The sequence below is a fragment of the Cryptomeria japonica genome, chromosome 2 (genome assembly GCF_030272615.1).
Source record: "Cryptomeria japonica chromosome 2, Sugi_1.0, whole genome shotgun sequence".
Lineage (NCBI taxonomy): Eukaryota > Viridiplantae > Streptophyta > Pinopsida > Cupressales > Cupressaceae > Cryptomeria > Cryptomeria japonica.
Window position 1 is genome coordinate 576,317,566 of NC_081406.1, and position 22,824 is coordinate 576,340,389.

Sequence of the window (22,824 nt, forward strand, 5' to 3'; positions counted from 1 at the left end):
CACCTCAGCTTGGCCATTACCTTGGGGGTAATATGGTGTGGAGAAATGATGAGAGATATGGAAGCGCTCACAGAGTTCCTGAACATCCTGATTTTTGAAGGGACGCCCGTTATCAGTGATAATGGAATTGGGAATACCATATCGGCAAATGATGTAGTTCAGGATGGAGGTAGCAATTTGTTTCCCAGTGACTTGTGTGAGAGGCACGGCTTCAATCCATTTTGTGAAATACTCTGTAGCTGTGATAATGAATTTATGACCATTGGAAGAAGGATGGTGAATCTTGCCTATGAGATCGAGTCCCCACTGACAAAAGGGCCAAGGAGATGCAAGTGGCTGTAGTTCTTGTGCTAGTGCATGTATGAGGTCTCCATGAATTTGACACTGCTTACATTTCTTGACAAACTGATATGAATCTCTTTCCATAGTAGGCCAGTAATATCCAGTCCTGATGAGTTTCTTGGCCAAGGTAGGACCACTAGTATGCGGACCACATATCCCTTCATGCACTTCACGTAATGCAATCTGAGCTTCGTTGCTTTCTAAACATCTAAGAAGAGTGCCATCTAGACCTCGTCGGTATAGGATATCAGCTAGAATGACATATCGAGAGGATTGACGAATGAAGGTTCGGCGTTGGTTGTTTGATAGATCAGGAGGCAAGATATTATCGCGAAGGTATGTGAATATGGAACCATATAACTGGGATTCGGGACCGACAACGCATATCATTTCAGTAGGAGTGATCTCATATGAAGGAACCAACAGGTTGTCTACCAGAAACTCATAGCAGGTTTCATTTTGAGGCAGGTCAATTAGTGAAGCGATTGTAGCCATGGCATCTGCAGCACGATTCTGTTCTCTTGGTATCTGCTCAAAATCTATCTTTATGAAGTGTTGTTTCAAATTATCTACCAATTGTTTGTAAGGCATTAGTTTTTCGTCTTTTGTTTGGTAATCATCAGTTGCTTGACGGATGACCAGTTGAGAATCCCCCAAAACACGAAGTTCTTGGATCTTCCATTGAACTGCAATTCTTAATCCAGTTGTTAATGTCTCATACTCCGCTATATTGTTAGTGCAAGGAAATGATAAGCGGTATGATTTTGGTATAGAATCGCCCTGAGGAGTTATAAAGAGAATACCCGCTCCTGCTCCATGCTGTGTGTATGAGCCATCAAAGTATAGTTGCCATGGCTTTGCATGTGATATTGTCAAAATTGCTTCATCTGGAAATTCTGACTGTAGAGGAACATCATCTATCATGGGAGCATCTGCTAATTGATCTGTGATTGCTTGTCCTTTTATTGCTTTTCTATCCACATACTCGATGTCGAATTCACTCAGGATCATTACCCATTTGGCCAGCCGCCCAGTAAGTGTAGCTTTGTTGAGAAGATATTTTAGTGGATCCATTCGTGCAATCAACTTAGTTTTGTGAGTGAGCATATAATGTCGTAATTTTTGTGAAGCAAAGACCACAGCGAGACATGCACGCTCGATTGGTGTGTAGTTTAGCTCATATCCCACCAATGTGGGACTGATATAATATACTGCTTTTTCCTTGCTGTCAGCTATTTGTTGTGCTAGGAGTGCTCCCAGTGTTGTTGGAGTAGCTGATATGTATAGTAGAAAAGGTTGATCTGGAATTGGTGGCATCAAAACAGGCGGATTTAAAAGATAGTCTTTGAGCGTCTGAAAAGCTTGTTGACAGTTCTCATCCCATTTGAACTTGATGTTCTTATGTAGCAGGTGCTGAAACGGATTACATTTATCTGCAAGTTGTGCTATGAATCTTCGTATGGACTGGAGTCTCCCTTGTAAGGACCTAAGTTGACTGATATTCCTTGGTGGCGGCATGTCCAAGATAGCCTTGACTTTTGCTAGATCGGCTTTGATTCCTCTTTTAGACACAATGAATCCTAGGAGTTTCCCGGAGGTTACTCCAAAGACACATTTCTTTGGGTTTAATCTTACCTTGTATTTTTCCAACCGATCAAAGACAACTGAAAGTATGTCCAAATGTGTGTCCCTGTCTATTGATTTTCCCAAGAGATTATCAACATAATCTTCCACAGTTACATGCATGAGATCATGAAAAATAGTAGTCATTGCTCTTTGATATGTGGCACCTACATTTTTCAGCCCAAAAGGCATGACATTCCAACAGAAAGTTCCCCACGGACAAGTGAATGATGTTTTGTGTTGATCTTCGGGTGCAATCCTGATTTGATTATAACCAGAAAACCCATCCATTAAAGATAACATTTCGTGACCTGCTGTGAGATCAACAATCAAGTCGATATTTGGTAATGGGAAGTCATCTGTCGGACAATCTTTGTTGATGTCTCTGAAATCTGTACATATTCTGATGCTGCGATCTGGTTTACTGACAGGTACTAAATTGGAGATCCATTCAGGATAATCAATTGGGCGTATGAATCCAACATCCAGTAATTTCTCCAGCTCTGCTTTGACTAGTAATGCTACTTGCGGATGCATTTTTCTTAATTTCTGTTTCACTGGCTTTGCCCCCGGTTTGACTGTCAAATGATGCATTACCAAATCCGAATCTAGTCCAGGCATATCAGCGTATGACCATGCAAAGTTGACTTGTCGTTCTTTGAAGAAGCTTATGAATTTTAATCTTTCGGACTTTGTCAAGGATTGAGCCAGGAATATGTTGTGTGGAACCTCTTCTGTACCAATGTTCGTCTTGATAGTCTCCTCTACCAACATGGATGATTTTTCCTCATATGATGCTAGGAGAATGTCGAGCCTTCCATCTTCAGGTGCCTCAGAGAGGTTTTCGCCCTCAGATAAGTCCTTTCTTTTTACTTTTTTGGAATCAGATAGCGCCACAGTGTGGTTTTCGCCATAAGATCCTTGTTTTGTTTTTATTTTCACATTTTTGCGACTGGAAGGTCCGACACCCTCACCAAAGTATGCCATATTGTTGAGTTCTATGGTGTATCCTGCTTTGTGGTCTCCAGGGGTAAGATCATCTCGTATGCCAAGATAGTCGATAATAGCTTCGTCATTTTGAAATGTATCGAATTGTGCTGGTCCTTCATAATCCCAGTCAATGAGTTGGGGACGAACAAGGGGAAGGTCTTTAACATTTTCGGAATTTGCAGGGCTAATATTGAAGATGTGGTTATATTCGGGTATGTCAAGGCAATCGTCGAGGTCATCGATGGCACTCTCCTCATCAGTTTCGATCACGAGCGAATCCAAATTGTCATCACTAGTAGTGCCTTCCGGGACAGGTGTCCTCATCCTATGTGATTTCGACCTAGAACCTTGAAACAAAGACTGTGGGAAATCCTTATGGGTTGGTTCTTGACCAACTTTGAACTTTTTGTGAAATTCCTCCTCTTTTGTGGGTTCATCTGGTTCTCTGAATGTCTCGGTGAGCTCATAGTCACTGGAGGATTTGTCTGAACCCCATTCCCATTCGTTGGAATCTGTGGAATAGTAATTCTCTTGTTGAATTTCGGCAACTTTGATTTGTGAGGTCCTTTCTATTCTTTTATTGTGTCTCTTAGAAGTCAGAAAACCAAGTCCCTTTGAGCGTTCCCGTCTTACAGTTAATTCAGGTTGTAAGGGCTCCATGACGCCTTCTTTGCGTAACCCAAGAGGGCTTTTTCCATCATACCCGAATCTTTGTAGAATTTTGAAGCCTTTGCCATAATTCTCACAGGGTAGAATAATTTGATCATGCGTGTCCTCTTCAATGTCTTTATAGAGCATTTTGTATAAGTTTTCCTCCTCTAGTTCACCCCATCTTTGAAAGGTAGTAGGATCCCATTTGAGTATCATGATGGAGATTTGCTTGTTAGGATGTGGCCTCCCATATTCTTTTGGAGAACTCATGACTTGTCGTAAAAACATGGTCTGATTCAAAGTGTATTCTCCCATGCCTTTGTCCTGAAACTTGCCTCTAAGTTCACCTTGTTTGGATGTCGAGGGTTTTAATGACTCAGGATCAATGTATGCCGAAGAAGGAGTAGCCTCACGATTACTGGGAATGATAGTCTCAGTATGTGATCTCAAGTTATTGCAATATATGAATGGATTTGGATCACCGTTGACCGTTACCTCGACTCCATTATGAGGAAACTTAATGCATTGATGATACGTTGATGGGACTGCCCTCATTTCATGAATCCAAGGACGTCCTAGCAATATGTTATATGTGAGATCTAGATCTAGGACTTGACAAACCACATCCTTTGTGACTGGCCCAATTTTTAGCGGTAAGGTGACTGTGCCCTTGGATGAACGTTCTTCATCATCATACGCCTTGATGGTGATTTGGTTTGTAGAATTGACAGCTTTATCAAAATATCCCAATTGTTTAATGGTGCTCAAGGTACAAATGTTTAGACCTGCTCCTCCATCTATCAGGACTCGCTTTATTCGATGTTTATGTATGAAGGCTTCAACGTGTAAAGGTGCATTATGTGGCTGACTTACGGAGGCGTCATCGGCTTCTGTGAACGTAAGGGAATGCGGAATGGAAAGGTATCCCACCATGGCTTGAAACTGGTCCACGTTCAGATCAGTAGGAACGACAGTGTCTCTCAAGATTTTGTCAAGAATAGCTTTATGAGCGGGAGATATGCGTAGAAGCTCAAGAATGGAGATGAGCGCGGGTGTCTTCCCTAACTGTTCTACAAGGTCGTACTCAGGCTTAATTGATGAAGGATTCGTATTCTTAGTAGAGGCACCTGGCAACGTAATCTTACCTCGATGGGTTGTAACATGACATTCGGAGGTAGATTCGGACGAAGATCCAACACCTCTTAGGACAATCTTAGGTCGCTGAGGAGGATTTTCAGCATTTTTGTTCTTGATAGTAATAGTAGAGATATGATTGTCCATTGAGATGTGGTTGATAGTAGAATCATAATTGTAAGGTGCTCTAGTGTAATTGGCTTGATCATCTGTGACTTTGGCTTTTCCTTCGTCATGTTTTGGGAATGGTTCCTTAAACATCTCATGCTCTTGGTTAGATGAATGTCCCTCAATCTCAATATCGCCTCTGTCAATGAGATCTTGTACAATGTTCTTCAGTCGATGGCAATTACTTGTCTTATGGCCCTTGCTCTTATGAAATTCACAATACTCATCATCATTCCACCAATTCGGCTTAACCTTTGGTTCATATGGAGGAAAATCTAGAACTGTGATCACTTTGTTTGCCACAAGCTTTTTGAATACTGATTCAAGTGGTTCTCCCAATGGAGTGTACTTCCTTCGTGGTCTAGAAGTTGTTTGAGTATTCACTTGATTGTTTGTAGAACTTGATCTTGAAAAGATGAATTTGGGTCGCACTGTGTTGGCATCAACAACACCATCATTGACTATGTTCTTGTTTTTATTCCAAAATCTTGGCTTGTCTTTTCCTTTAAAGTCATCTTTGTTTTCCTTGAATAGCTTGATGACTCCTTGTTCAATTAGGACCTTTTCTGTTGCTAAGCCCTTTTCAATAACATCTTTGAATGTAGACAAACAAGCTTTTCTAAGATCATAGCCAATAGCCTTGTTAACATTTTGTGTGAACATTTCTACCATTTGTTTCTGAGGGATTTTGCAAGAGCATCTGCTAGCTAGATTTCTCCATCTTTGTAAAAATGTTGCGAAAGATTCTCCTTCATTTTGTTTAGTATTGCACAAGGTAGTAACTGAGACATCTGTTTCTATGTTGTAAGAGAAATGCTGAATAAATGCTTCTGCCAAGTCGCCCCATGACTTAATACTAGGAGGTAATTGAGAAAACCATTCCATAGCTTGATCGCCTAGGCTCTGTGGAAACAACCTCATCAAGTATGTTTCTTCTGCCGCTACCTCTATGCAGGCTGTGAAAAATTGTCTTATGTGTGCCTTGGGGTCTCCTCTCCCTCTATATTTGTCAAATTTTGGCGTCACAAAATGTGCAGGAAACGGAGGCATTGGAATGCTCTTATCAAAGGGATAAGGACATATATCTCTCATAGTGTATGTTGGTTTTGATGTGCTCATGTCTTCCATTTTCTTTTGTAGATCTCTTATTTGTTGTTCCAAATTATTTTTGGGAGGAGATTGATTTCTTGTAGCATACCCCGTGTTTGAAACACCCATTTGAGGAGGAGCTTGTTGCATGTATGGATGATACTGATCGTAGACATGTCCAAATGGAGGTCTATATTGCTGTGGCATATATGGAGTACTTGGCATAACTTCATGTTGAGGAACCCCATATCTATTTTGTGCATATATACCATATTCAATAGGCATTTCATTTTCCATTGTGTTGCCCCCAATTTTGACATGAGGTCTCCTTGTGTCAAAATTTTGAGGATGTCTTTGAGTATCCACTTGTTTTGATTGATCCATACCTTGAGCATGTGATTGAGCATATCTATCCACATAAGGCTTCCATGATGGTCTTCGAAGGTAAGTATCATATGTTTGAGCTTGTGTATGTGGGATTTCTGGTTTTTGAAGTAAAACTGATGGTGACTCTGGCATCATATTCGGTGCTCTATTTCCTCCACTATTTGGTCTCCTTTGATCCATGTTGGATTGAGTTTGTTGTGAGGGTCGACTTTCCATAAGTTGAGACATGTCAAAGTCATGAGGTATTTTAGCTCCACTTTGTGCCATCATGTGTAAGAAGTATTGTCGATCTCTCCTCATTATCTCTTCAACCAATCTATTGAAATGAGGATTCATTATGGATTCTTCTATGTCTGCTAATTGTATTGAAAGGTTGTCCGCATTGTCATTGCGTGTAGCATTGTTGTTTGTAGTGTTTGTGTTTTTCACATTTGGATTGTTTCTATAAACATCCATGTCTGGTAATGTAGTGTGCTCAGGATTATAAAATAAATCATTGTCATACTCATAAGAACTCATGTTTGCGGATTCTTGAGCTTCTTTAGCTATTCTCCTAGACTTTTGAAGACGGGTTTCAACCATGAACTAGGTGTTTGACCAATATGTGAGAGACTAGATGAAAAATATGGAAAAGGTATGGAAGACCAAGAGTTGTATGGAGTGCAAATGAATCTTGAGGTGTATTTGCAATGTCCAAAGTGTAAGACAAAGTATGTAAGTAGTAGAGTAGGTGTGACTTCCAAAGAGAGGATCGTTTCTCTTGATGAGGTAAGCTGACCTTGACCGACCAAATGAGACCCAAAGGTAAGAAACCTTGATGAGGGACCACTTAGCAAAGTGTAGTTGTATGTAGTATGTTGACAAAGTATGATGAGGACAAGCAAGTGACCTTTTTGACCCAAGTTTAGACAAGTATGAATGTAAAATGAGATGTGAAGCAATGATGGACTGTATGAGACCTTAGAACAGGTTGAATGCTAGATGAAACCTGAAGAGACAACCTAGGAAGCTCAAGTATGCCGAAACCGATTTCCTTTGTTTGCTGGACTGTGCAATTTTCAATCCTGGACACAGACGCTTCTGTATACTTCACAGACGCGAATCCCAGACACAGACGTGTCTCTGTTTGACACAGACGCTATTCTGCCCTTCACAGACGCGATTCCCAGACACAGACGTGTCTCTGTTTGACACAGATGCTATTCTGCCCTTCACAGACGTACTTAGATGACTCAGACGTGGTTAAAACAGACACAAACGCGTTTCTGTAAATTTCGTGCAATTTTTCCAATCTGTGAAGTTGTTTTTGCTGTGACCAAATCCGACTGTTTGACTGTTTTTCGTGACAAGAGGACACAATGTTGATGAGGACTCAATGTTTGCAAATGTTTAGACTCCAAAATGACTCCAAAAAAAAGTGTGTTGTTTGATGTAAAATTGTTTTGCATACACTTGAAAACACAAAAGACACAATGTTTTGTTGTTTGGTCTTGAATGTTTTGAATGTTTAACATAAGTCAAGCACAATTCTTATGGCTGGCCAAGACAATAGTTGTTGATCCCACATAGGGTTTTACCCCCGAGGCTACGCTATTCAGAGCGGATACTTAGACGCTTGACCTCACTGGTTCCACCCTCGGCACTCACTTCTTGGGCCAGCCAAGCATCAGTCCCCATGAAAACTCCCCATGGCGAACTTTGTATCTCTACTAAGAACCGTATGTGTGTGGGCCGCTACCAGAGGTCCGACCTCCTGCCCCAACAACTAGAAGGATTTGGGCTTCTAAAACAAAAAGGTGCTAGTAAGGGCATCCGCTCATGTGGCCATACATGCGGCACTTTCAGCTCTGTAAATACAGAAGGCTCCCAGCCGGTAGGGGTTACGCCCTACAAATGATCAAATAAATTTGATCAAACGGGTTTATGGGGAGACATAGTGTCGGTATGAACTAATCAGCACACGTTATCCATAGTTTTCACCATGAATACATTTGATTATAGTGGTTCGGAAGAGGTGGGTTTTCCTCGCTACCACTTGGGTCGTTCTCTTCTCACTAGTAGTCCTAATGACCACACGGGAAGACAGACCCTCTAAAGATTAAACAAAAAAGAGCCTATTGCTCAAGACACAAAAGACAATGATTCAATTTTAGTGCACCAATGGAAGTGTTTGCTAATCTATGAAAACAAGGCACACAATAAAATTACAAAACCCTAGCAAAGGCCCTGCAACAAAATTGTTAGTAGTTTGGGTTGTTTCAAATGATAACCCCTTTCTGCAAGCACACAAGTTAGGTAAATTTTAGAAAACCCAAAAGACTTTGTGAAAAAGGGGCCTTCAACAAAAACGTTTTTTCCTCCAAAGCAAGCTGCACAAACTTGGTTAGTCAGATCTGCAAGGATTAGTGCAAAAGTAAACCAGATCTGAAACCCTAAGCGCGAAATCCAAAAAATTGAATCAAGGAAAAATTGAAAATTTTCAAAACAGTAAACACAGACGCTGCTATACCAGACACAGACACGTTTGTATGACACAGACGCGGTTCTGTGATGCACAGACGCGCTCAGAGAACACAGACACTTTTTCCAAACGCAGACGCGGGTAGAGACTTCTCAGATGCGGTTATAAAACACAGACGCAGCTTCCGGAAACCTGCAAAATAAATTTTTGACAAAAACACAGACGCGATTCCTGATCTCGCAGACGCTTCTAAAACTCAAAGACGCGATCCGAATGCTCGCAGACGCGGAAATACCTAAAATGCCATCGAAAAATGTCCGATCTGCAACTTCAAAAAAAATGCAAAATCTGCAACAAAAATGTTAAATGCAAAGGGACAAGAGTCCCACCGGGCGTGCCAAAATATGTATGGTGAAAATGGATACAATAATAACAATTTTGAAAGGCTAAATGAATTCAACCACAAAACCCTAGCCTAACAATGAACAAAGATCCACCATAACATATGAAGATTACCTAAGACAATGCAAATCACATGAAATCACAAAGATTATACCATCACATGCCCAATAGGGTTTTGATCTCCATTCTTCCTATCTCCATTGATCTTGCTTGATATATTTGCTCTCAGATTTTATATGCACAAGAGCTCAACAAAGAACGGAATGTGGTTGCAAGTAGGATCGTAGTGTAGTCGAGTCCTCCAAATTGTCGATTAGGCTGAGTGATTAGGTTATTAGGGTTTGACAATGAAGAAAGCATCTCCTTATATAGAAGACGCTATATGAAATGGAGGGATAAGATTGAGAGGTGTAAAAGGAGGTCGGCTATGATTAGAGGGTAGGTAAAAGAAATAATAAAATAATGAAAGGGGTAGGTAGTGTAGGAATTAAGAGATGAATGACATGTGTCATGGGTAGAAAAAGCTAATGAATTAATTAAATAAATAAAGATTTATTTAATAAATAGAAGAAGTAGGATAATTAAATAAATAAAAATATTTATTTAATTTAGGAAAAGGATAATTTAAATAAATAAATGTATTTATTTAAATGAGAAATAAGGCTAGAAGAGGATAAATGAATTAATTAAATAAATAAAGATTTATTTAATTAATAGAAGAATTAGGCTTAGATAATTAAATAAATAAAATATTTATTTAATTAGACTGGACAATTTTAGGTGTCTACAGTATTAATTCAAAGTTACACATCCCACAGTTGTTAATTATAAGGACTCGGGTGTTTCCACCACCACCCTAGATACACCTATCGAAAGATTGTGAAACCTAAAAAAAGAAGTCAAGGATAAGAAGGACAATATTACATACAATCCTTCACATCACAACCTTTATATTTTGATATTGTTACATATACGATTTATTGCTCCTTGATTTTAGTTGTACAATAGAAAATGAGATTTGAATTTGTTGGGTAAAAATTTTGTAAACTTGCAAAGGGTTACAAAAAGAGTGTTTCACGATAGCACTCAGGATAATATCTCTCAGAAGGCAAGATACACTCTTTCCTAATTATAAGGGAAGGCTCCCCCTTTCTACTGCAATTATTCTACTTTTTTCTACCTGCTAACTTTACACTAATCAAAGGTACGACAACTTAGTCCTCTTTTTTCAGAACCAGTTCCATCTAATTCTCTTTTAAAAATAGACTTTTCCCTTAATTTAAATAACTTGAAAACTTGTAGTAATACTTAAACTAATTATTTTGGAAAGTAAAGTCTCCATGAAAGAACAAAGTCTCCTGTTACTTTCCTTTTTTGAAAATGACCTAGGGACGGGAACTCACACACTTAAAAACTCAAAGATTCTCTTTATGTGTTACAACTCCTATCAACCACTGTAACCCAAATATACCATTAGCTCAAAGACTGACAGATATATTGAAAGATATTCTACTCCAACTAGATAGTCTACGCAACACAAAGACTTCACTTTCTATCTTTTCAAATTTAACTTGAGGGATAATTTGCAAAAGCACAAATACTTGAAACAATATTGTCTTAACCAGATTCCAATGATTGAATCTTCAAAGTAACTCAAAGATTACTTGTAAAAATCCAATCTTCTTCAATATATATCACCAATAACTTTCACTAACTTTAATCAATTGAGATAATATGATATTAAATGACATAAGAACATCAATATCACACACAGATTGAATTCAAAACAAATTTTGAATGCCAAGCTTCAATCCTTCTTGATTAAATTGTAAATTCGCAAAAAGAACACAAAGTCTCCACTTGTTCTTCATTTGGGCAGAGTTTTGTTGCATAAAACAAAGATGGAAAAATATTCTTAATACAATAAAAACCCTCATATATATAGGAGAGGGGTGTAGCATGAAAATTGGAAAATATAACTAGTTCTATGACTAAGTCAAAAGAAGAGTTCAATTTGACTTAGGACTTGTGCACTCAACAGGTGTACACAAGTAATTACAAAAAGACACTTGAAGTGTCACTGGATAAAACAAAAAGCCACTGGAGAATCATGAAAATGAGTAAGTGTCACTTTCCTTAGGTAGAATTCTTCTTCTAAAATTCTTCAAATTTCTGGAAAGCATGCTTCAACTGAACTCCATCAGGTCCTTGGGTATTATTGCTGATGAGCTTGACTCTAGTAATGGAATCCACTAAATCAGTACAACATTTTTTATGCTTCCTAAGAATAGTATCTAAGAAATCCATGACAAATTGAAGGTCAACCATTTTATCAATCGAGGATAAAGAGAAATCCTATATGTCAACTTTAGTAGTTACAAGTAAACTGAATTCTTTAATGATCTCATCTACTGGTAGCACTTTCCCATCCTGATCAAGGAACACACATGGGATTTCTAAAACCTTTGTAACAATCTCTTCCTTCTTGTCAACACATTCCTTTAAAGCCTTCCTCATATTCTTGACTAGACGCTCAAGAATATTCATTTTGTGTTCTAAGCCTTCTCGTTTCTCCACATACATGCGTCGTGAAGGAATAACATTATTCTGTATGAGTTCAACAAGATCATAACCTCGAAATTTCAACCAAGCCTCAAAGTCTCTTTCTTGCATTTCAACCTCCTTTGAGAAGACCTCTATAGTGCTATCTATCTATATCCTGATGGTATCAAGGTTATTGACGATGGTATTAGTTGCACCTATGAGTTATGTGCCTTGACTCAAAATACGATCCATCCATTCTGCCACAACTCTACTATGAAGTTATCAGTTCAACAATCTTAGAAGACTTATTTACCTTGATCAAGATCAAAGTGAGTTGTTCGATCCTTGCTTTGAGTTGATCTTTCTTAACCTTGTCTACATCATATCTAGCAACAATAGCTTGCAAAGTCGATATTGCATCTCCTGAAGCAAAATCGTGAGTCTGTTTTCCCAACTCAACCCTCTGAATAGTATAATCAGTATCATGTACTTGACCAATTGTACCTTGGGGAGGAACAAAAATCTCAGCATATTTGTTCTTACCCTTATCGACCTTAACTCTTGACAGAGTCTTAGCTTTCTTGGTAGTTTTGGATTTGATTGGAACAAGCTCACAGAAATCAAAATCTTCAGGGGAAACAACTTGCTTCTTCCTTTTCGAGGCATTAGAAAACAACCAAGGTGGCAAGGTAGAATCATCTTCCCCACCAACCACCACATCCTGGGAAGGATTGATAGAATCCTTGAACAGTTGTAGTCACAAAAGGAGAAGCTATGGTGATCACATTAGTGGGATTTTCTAATGAAGATTCATTTGACCTAGGAGTTGGCTCATTGATGAACTTATCAAAATCATCTAATATAGATGTAGACACTCCGGACAACGTGGGAAAAGCAGAAAAAACATTCTCAATATTATCATGGGGTGTGTCTAGGGCTGACTCATTAGCACTTGTGGAAGATACATGAATAGTACTTGATGAAACAACACTTGCAAATATGAGAGGCTTAGGGTCAGAAGTAGAGATAGGAACTTGCAATGTAGATGCAGGAGAATATACCTGGAGTAAAGGTTCATCTGTTTGTGGCAAACTCTTCTACATTCAACTCATCTTGTTCCTGATCACCGTCATATTCATTAACTAACTCTTCATCGAGAAGTTCACCCTCTTCCTGGTCATTTGGTGCATCCAATTTTGATATCTCCTTAATATTAGAACTTGAAGGCTCTCCCTGAGATTTACCTTTCTTGGATCCAATTGTGAATTTCAATTTAGGAGCTTTTGCTGGAACCATAGCATCCTATTTGTTCTTGGTTCTTATCTCAAATCTCTTTCCCATTGGGCCAATAGTGACAACATCAGAAACAAAGGAGAAAGGTTTTAGGGGAACACCATGCAAAGATAACCAAATATTAGTATTTGTGAGAATACTCTGAAAACGTGCTCTAATAGAAATACATTCCTTTTGCGACCATTGAATAAGAGGCAAAGGAGTAGAAGAAACCCTATTCTATTCATATAAAGGATCCAATATATCACCATCCTATTCCATATCATCGAGAACATCAACAATACCAAAGGTCTCAATTTGCTCAATTGTCAAGCGACAATAATCAAGTTTCCTTATATCATGCTCGGATCTACAATCAACCCAAACATCTTCGATCCAATAGACATGCACATAGGCCTTCTTCAGTTTGTTTCACATACCCCTATAGTCAAAATCCTTCCTGGCTTTGAATAATCTCATAGTGACTCTTCTCATCTCATCCTTCATGGCTCTGGCCTTGAAAATAGAATTGATACAATATCTCCCAATAGAGATAGAGAATTTCAAACCTGTCTTATGAGAACCAGATTGGGACTCATGTATTGCATTCATTTGACGAGCAAGCTCCATTAGCACAATCTTGTCAGAAGGATATCTAGGAGCACGAAGGGCTCACCATTGAAACATCCAACCCTAATATAGGTAAACGTTGGAAACTGAAGAAACATGCATCCATATTGATTAACAACTTCCCATGCGTGATCAAACACCCTCTTATTATATAGATATCTATCCATGATGACCATATAATAACCAAAGATGGCATGATTGAGTCTTCGGAAATGACTATAACTTTCTTTCAAGACCAACTGGGTAGAGTATTCATGTACCTCAACTTGCCTTCTGTCACCAGTAATAGTTGAGCAAGGAAATTGTCTCATTGAAGCCACAACGTACACCAAGTAAGAAGTCATATAAAACTTAAGAGTAGTGGGAACCTTGACAAAATTCTCACAGATGACATCATTGATTGGCTTTCCCCAAAATATCTCCTTATCCTGTCTGATCGCATGGATGTATTGATACATCCACTTGTAGAAAGTATTAGAAGTGGGAAGTCCTTTAACTCTACTCAAAAGAGTTATCAAGTCATTGACTTCTTCAATGAAGCCGCATCCAGGAAGAGTTTCCGACCATCTGACAATAGTTGGCCTTGGAGTTTTAAGCCAATGGTCATTAATATTACCCCTACACTTGTCAGTATTCCTGTCAAAGTAGGCTACAACTGACTGCATAGTGATATCTGAATATCTCTCAATACTTGGACATTTGAACACTGAATCAAAAAACTCTTCATCAAGCTTGATTAACTTCTTTCCAGATTCATCTTTCATGCTTCTGCTTTCAAGATCAAAATGCTTCCCCATTGCCATCACAAACTCGGAATCATGTGCTGACATGGGAAAAGTTGCAATTAAGTGTATACCACTATTGATAATTGCTTCCATATCCCGGAATGAAGGTGGTTTCTTGATTTTTTTGAGAAATTCTTCTAGGTCAACATGACCTATCTCCATGTCTCTAATATGATCAATATTAGAAGTAACTAAAGAAGAAGGAAAAGCGAGATGTAGGTCTTGCTTCTTGAATTTCATCCTTTTGTTTGGAGATACCTTTGTCATTATTATGATAACAATACTGAGAGAAAAAGAAATTCATTAGTTTCAACATGATACACTTGCTCAATTCATTTTTGTTCATATAGTTTGAGCAAGTTCTGACAATAGTACATTTGAGATAATTAGGTTTTCCAAAAACCTAGGTTTTGATAACTTGATATTTCCAAAGTAAATGGAATGAAAAATTACCATTTATGTGTGTGCAAAATAAATGAATTTCAAACAAAAACATATGAAAAAATCCATTTATAAAAGTGTAGAATGAAAAACATAATTAGAATTTATTTAAAAATAATCTAATTACACTTGAAAAATCCCCCAAAACAAGTGTAATTTGGGCTCATAAACCTGAAATACACATATTAAAGAAAAAGCACCAAAGTGTTGGTCGAGTCTAGACCCGCCCATACACTTAAAAATTGTATGAAAACCGTATAACGCAAGGCGGGCTTATAAGCCCACATTGCACTTTAAAATACTTTGAAATGGTGTCAGACGGGGTCGTAGACCCAACAAACACCATTTCGTGGTGTATGGCGGGCCTACACCAAACACCACTTGGGCATTGCTAATAAAACTAGGGCACGACGAGGTGTTGGTCGGGTTCTCCAACCTATCATGGTGTATGGCAGGTCGAAGGCCCCGACTAACACCATGATAAGACAGTGAGAGAAAAACAATGTGGCGGGTTGGCAACCCGCCACACACCATACTATGGCGTGTGACGGTTCCTCGACCCTCCACAACTCCACAATGGTATAAATACAATTTGCAGATAAAACTTGGTGTCATGGTGAGGTTGCAGACCCGCCACGAACCAATCAATGGTGCGTGGCGGACCTATGGCCCTGCCATGACACCACTTGTGAATTAAATCAATGAACCAAAATAAAACCCGACTCGGATCAAAGATCCGACTGGGTGAAAAGCTATGAAGAACGATTTGATAACATATAAATTCATTTAAAAAGTAAAAGGAAAAAGGGTTACAAAAACCCTACATCGAAGGGGAAAAATTCATACCCAAAAATGGAAGTTGAGAATCCTTCTCCTTCTAGCCACATTCAATCTCAGAGGGATTAAAAAGAAGATTTAAGGAGATAATTTAGCCTTTAAAAGAGGAAAATAGACTCCTAATCCAACAATTCAAAAATTTCACAAATAACTCAAAGTGTATTAAATAAGTGCAATTCGGGTTTATGAATCTGATTTGCACCTATGAAGTGTAATTCGGGTCTATAGACCTGAATTGCACCTAAAATATAAAATTAGTCAAAAGAGGTGAACCCGAATTACACCTAGAAGGTGAAACTTGGTGTAAATCGGGTTTACAAACCCGAACTACACCTAAATTGTGCAATTTTCACAATTAACGAAAAAAGGGTAAAACAAGGAAAAACAAACTTTCGACTACACAAAACATATCGAAAAGCGAACTATAGAGCAGGCAAAAACCAACGCTAAAAATGAGAATAACAAAAATTTTACATCCAATCTTTTATAGCCACATGAATTCTTATCAAATATTATGCTATCCAATGGTATTCTTCATTACCATTAGGTTCCATTCATTCCTTTGATGATCTTGCCACAATGTTCTTACAACACTTTCAAATAAATACAATATTGGAGATCACCATAATGACTTTACTTAATGCACACAAATAAGTAGTCAACACATCAATGATTATGTCATTCAATTTCAATCTTTCTATGACAAACTCAAACACCACTTTGATGATGACAAGTTAGAAATCATGTTTCTTGAGGGACTACTTCCATTCGTTAAGAATGTGTGTACCTAAGTAGTTTTGCATCTTTTATAGACATGCACACACATTTAAAGAATCTTGAAGTTAAGAATTTAACATCCATGCATTGAAGTAGGGCTCAATCTTCCATCATCTCAATCTTCAAAGGGCAATGACATTAAGGAAAAATTTAACCAAATGCTTCTAGGAAGTTTACTAGGTTTCAGTAATCTATGGGTTATGTTTTTTAAAGCTTATTTAGTGTTAACTTAATCATTCTCCTGCCCATTCATTCATTAGATCCCAATAAACCACTTCCTAGGACATAAAATGAGCAAGTGTTTTGCAACTTCCATTGAGTTAAAGGTCATTATACTCATTTTGCATAGACCCTAAAAATGAGATAAAAGATCTCATCAACAACCGCATGATCAATGTTGAAGGCATTAATAACAACAAAAATCCATCAATTACACTTTTGGATAGCATATTGGAGATATATGCATATCCCTTTCCACATTACATAAATAATGTTAAGGCACAAGATGCTTATGCAAGTGATAATGATGTAGATATTACATCAACATGCTTTTGTGGAACCTACTGAAGCTAATGCTACATCTTCCTCTCCTTGTACTTCTCCACTCACTGTGTTTTCTAATGAGAAGATCCCACATATTAACCATTATGATCCATTGTATCTTTTAGAAAGATAAAGGGTACACTCATTAAGGACATACTCATCGATAAAAAATCTAATACAATGTACATACAAGACATCTTGTTAGCAAATCAAATGGAACAAGATCTTACACATGTATCACTAAAAATGATGTGAGATATTGATTTAAACTTTAGGTTACACCACACTACCACTCACAATTGGACAGAAACAAGTACCCATATCATGCCCTATTAGTGCTATTTCAAGTAGGTTATTTATTTCACTTAGTAGGGCATGGTCAAAGCATTTATGAACAATACTTCATGTGGTGCATAAATGTGTAAAGTTCATTCATGAGGGTAGAATCATTAAGGTTAATAGAGCTCCTTATCAACCTCTTCTAAAGTTGAGCCACTTTACCTAGAACACATATATGCCTACTCCCAAGAAACCTCCATACCATAATAGAAAAAATATTGATGGAACATATCAAATCAAATTCTATGAGCAACAAGAAGAAAGAATAAGAAAGAGATGGATAGTTGAAAATATTTCACAAAAACCTAAACAGTAAAGTTAACATGTGCCAAAACAAAAAATGGATGATATAAAGAAAGAAACGAAAACAACAAAAGGTACAATAAATATTGTAGCTTAATGTTCAAAGGACTACTTAAACCAAAGCAAGAAGCTTGGGTTTACCAAATGCCTATTGTACCACAACATGTTAAGAAACAAGAAACAATGGATAAGAAAGGAGATGCCTACTATTACACTTGTTGACTATGTGTTTGCACCTAACATGGAGTAGAAAGAAGAGACACGTGTCCAAAATAAGGCAAGTAATTAGGATGAATAATAATGAACTCATTAAGACAAATTTGATGACTTCTATTGGGATGTTGGGGATTTGTTGGATGATGGAAGAAAAGGTTGAACCTCCCAAGTTTGTTCAATGATACATGAACACCATTATGGCATACCTATAGCTTAGATTTACTTATTACTATTTTGTATTCTTTATTGCCTTCACATTTTGTTCTATCTTCATTATGCCTTGTTTGTTGTGATTCTATACGCATTGCACCCTCTATATTTGTTTTCATGTTTTCCTTCCCCACTTGGGTGGCATTTGGCTTTTTTCCATTTTCATTAATTCACTTCTTGTTTATATCTTTGTTATTTCATGTTCTTTGTTCCTCCTTTCCTTTGCCTATATTTTCATTTTACTTACCCATCTACCCAATTCACATTATGCACTGATACACGCATCTTATAGATTTACCATAATGCTTTGCCTCTAATCCTCATGATTGTTGTCATACTTATATCTAATGGCATTTACCATACTATGATGCTTATGCTTTACTCTTTTACCTAACATGGTCAGATAGAGCCATACTATCTTTTAGAGCTTCTAACTCTCAGAATCAACTATTAATCTTAAATTGCAATATCATGCTTTAATGGTATGCTATAATGGTGCTCACGCTATCATATATAGTAAATGCCATCAAGCTATATCATTATGGTATACCACTAGGTGCATCATCCCTTCCCCTTTAAATATTATGTTTTCATTTCCTTACATTTGAAGGGGCAGCATGCTTTCTCCCCTTTACATTACACTACCCTTGCACCTCACTTCCCAAAAAAATGCCCATCCTAATACAATTTTGAGTCGCACACTTTACCATGGATTTTTCCCCACAATTAGCCCCACTTAAAAGAACTCATATGCTTGATCCTAAAGGAAGCTCCATGGTTAAGCGCTTTTGAAAGTAATATTTTGACGCTTCACCATTGTATCACCTATACGCAATGGGTGTCCATAAGAAATATAGGTTTGTATGAACTATTATTAATGAAATTTAAGTTATTGAGTGACCGAAAAACTATGCAGCTAATCCTAATTAATTAAGGTTGTTTTAATCATCCATCATTGCCCATTAACACACGTTGACATTTTATGGAGACCAAAATACGCCATCACAAATTCAATGTTTGATGTGCTTCTTGGAGAGAAATCAATGCTTTCCTAGGATGTCAGACTTGCAATCGTAAGCTGATAATTTTGGAATTAGTAATTTTCGCATGAGCCTAAACTTCTATGCGAAAAACCTTTAAAACAATATCTGGAAAGTATGTTTCACAATAATAACCATCAGATTAGGTTGTGCCATAATTAACTTGCACCTTCACAGTAATCATCACTAAAGCAAATGCCCATTAAAAATGGTTTAATTATTAAGAATCAATTAATAGAATGAAATGGCACAGATTGTGTTCTGGCATCATACATTACCTGACAAAATATACTAACCTAGCTTGGCCTACAGTTCTACTTTTGCAAGAGAAGTTTCCAACGTGAGATATGATCACCGTAGTAACATTTTAGTGGAAGAATTTTTTTTTATAATTCATCCACAAAAATACGTATGCTAAAAAGGACACTTCATATCAATTACATCAGCTTCTAGAAATGAATTGATCTTGCATATAAATATAAGTTATGGCAATTCACTGTGACAATCATATTGTGCATAGCACTGGTCTTATTAACACTGCACCACACGTAGCCTTTAACATGAACGAGTGCATTGAATTTCAGAAGCCAAGCAAACGAGCTAATATTTTTGAGCAATGTATGGGAGGAACATTCCATGCTTTGGCCAAAAGTTTCACACCCCTAACAGAGATTTATGATACTTTTTTTTATCACTTCTACCATACATTAATAACACAATCTTTTTTTGCCTTAAAATCATAAGACCGCCTATTAAAGAGAGAAATATCACCCAACATGGCAAAAACTTAATAATTTCTGCTTCCAGTGTATTCTTCTATTCAACAACACAAACTTAGTACTAAATAAGCAAAGAGAATTGGTTTGATTCATCCAATATGAGTTACACAACCCTTATAGAGATTCACAATACTTTTTGTAGGGCAGGGCCTCTGCATGCTTTGGAAGTAAGTTTCACAACCTTGTAGAGATCCACAATGCTTTTTATATTATTTCGCAGCATATGCATGATATGTTCATTTTTACATTAAAAAAATGACACTATCCATTCAAGATGAGAGTTGATCATCCAACAAGGCAAAAAAATTGGCAAGTTCTGCATCCTGTGTAACCATCCATTCAACAAATGCAATCTTTGAATATGCCATCCCAAATAAGCTAGAGAATTGGATAAGATTCATTGAACATGACGGTCAGCAATATGCACTTGATGGGAAGATATCAGAAGGAATTTCAATACAGATATAGAACACAAGATTAAAAGAATTAGATATGAAACTTTTCAATCAGTAGCTCTGCCTAAAGGAATTAGCTAAAAGTGCTCCAGCCAGGAAAATTTCCAGATAATAAAAGATACAGTCAAAATCTTCTCTGTACTCAGATAATGTAGGGCCTCTGCAGAAGTTTATATACAAAGGTCAGAAACAAGCATTGCATTTACAGTAACATCAATCTCACTCAGGAATAGCGCAAATCTGAATGATTTCATCAACAAGCATTCCATGAAAACTTTTAGCTGTCATTTGTACTATGGACATGACTGCGTTTGGTTTTCTTTGAAGGAGTTTCAAACAAATGGCGAACTGAAGCCACAGGATTGACCTGCAAGTCAATAATGTTCATTGTCAATTTCTACAGTGCATTGTTAATTATCAATTGACAAATCACAAAAAGAAAACTTTTATAGGAATGCATGGCTTATATCAGCAGGTACAAGAACATGATCTTGGGAATACAGTACCCTTGATCAAGATTAGTCAATCCATTAAATGTTGCTTAATCAAAAAAGCAGTACACCCACTATCAGCATCGATATTGACAAAAATCCAATGTTGACATATGACGTACCTTGTATCTAGATGAGGTGGATTCTGATTCTTTCAGGGAAGCAGATGCCAGTTCTTGTGCATTACATTGATCCAGTGCATCAATCGTAAGCTGCCATCCACATAGTCCTGTGTTTTGGTCACTGCCAAGAATGCCTCCTATAACATGGACCCATGGGCAGAAATGCCGATGTTGTCTAATGGAATCAAACTCCATTCCCTTTCCCCGAGGACTCTGTTCTGAATCTATTCCTGAAAAAAATGCCATTTAATACTTAATGTCAAGTATTCCATGTACAAGATGGATTGTAAACTATAACCCTTCTTCCTATACTGTGGGATCTCCTTTTCCCTTAATTTTTGTCTTTAATCCTTTTCTAATCTTCTACTGAAGGACGTTACTTAAATTTTGTATTTAATCTTTTTTCCACTCTTCCATTGAATCCATTTACCTTCATTTGCAAATTAACTTTGGGCAAAAGGTCCAATCCAGCTTACAATTATTTGTTTGCATAATTCATTAAATTAAGTTGGTCACTATGTAAATTGTTCATGATGATATATGATCAGGTTATATCAGCAAAGCACTCAAGCCTGTTGCTGCATCAAGTTTTTTGTGTTTCACATCAGCAGCCAAAGATAAATTGCATCGTGTGGCACCACAAAAAGCAACTAATATAATCAAAAGTATCAACATTTTGGCATACAAGTCAGGAAACATGGTAAAACATTGTTAGCTTGTAATTTTAAATTATTAATGTAAATGTCAACAAAGTCTAAAGATCAATATCAAAATGGATGACACAGCATTTTTACAATTTGTTTGTTTTTAAGATTTTAACTGCTAATAAGCATTTTAACAAGAAGCTGCAGTTATTAATCTCTACAGAACAGTCGGCACATTCTCCTGTCCCATCCTTGGGGAACAGTCCAGTCTGATTTCATGAACGGAGGGCTGGTGTATGTTGACACACCTCCTCTGCAACCACTGCTGAAATCTTACAAGACCCCATGACCCATTTTCGGTTGCACGTGGGGAAGCTTCATTGCAGCTGGTGTCCATGCGGTCGATGTTCGTGTTGCCTCAGGCCCAAGCTTCAAATTGAAAAGTTGTGCACTTTCCATACCCAATAATCATCCTGGACGATGCCAGTTGTGAGCAGCAAATGTAAGCTTGAACTTGGGCTACAATAAATCATGGAATGTGTTAACGACTACTCAACAAAAACCATTCAGCTGCCTGGCTAGCTTGATAATGCCTTGACAGGCTTCTCCAATTCATGAAAAGTGGGTGTTTTGTTAGTCATTCCATGGGCATTCTGTTGATGTGTTTTCTATGACACCATGCAACACAGAATAATATACTAAGTATTTTATCCTCTCTTGAACAAAGACCTCTCGGATGCTAGGTTATGTGATCAAACGGGACGACTCCAAGGTTCCAATAGTCAGGTCTTGACTTTATACATGGATAGACTCAGTGTGTTGATGTGATTTTGCAGGAATCACAAGGGGCAAAAGGATAAAGGCTTGAGAAAGACTATGCTACTCTAAGAATGTAAGAAATGATTGTTGATTAGGTGCAACCAAACCAAGCTTTGCTGTACCATGCTGGAACAACTACACAAAGAAGGTGCAATCCCCTGAAGATAAACGAATGACTTTCATATCACCCATTCACACCAACATTACGAACAATGAGCATACAATGATTGAAGCTAAGCTTTTAATCAAGTTCACTTTGACCACACACTTCAATTTGCAACCAACAAACTCCAAGTGGTACGAACATAGGTTTCACCATTTATCAACAAC

General features: G+C 37.6%; 1 protein-coding gene across 7 annotated transcripts in view; it reads right to left on the bottom strand.

Moving 5' to 3' along the window:
- Positions 1–20,152: 20,152 nt before the first annotated feature.
- Positions 20,153–22,824, bottom strand: part of LOC131050968 (uncharacterized) — an 86,206-nt gene continuing 83,534 nt past the window's right edge. For all 7 annotated transcript variants that reach the window (XM_057985305.2, XM_057985300.2, XM_057985293.2 and 4 more), the window contains 2 exons: positions 21,032–21,261; positions 20,153–20,785 (listed from right to left, as the gene is read on the bottom strand). In XM_057985305.2, the coding sequence (XP_057841288.1) occupies positions 20,696–20,785; positions 21,032–21,261 (320 nt within the window). In that variant the 3' untranslated portion in view covers positions 20,153–20,695. The remainder of the gene's footprint in view (positions 20,786–21,031; positions 21,262–22,824) is intronic.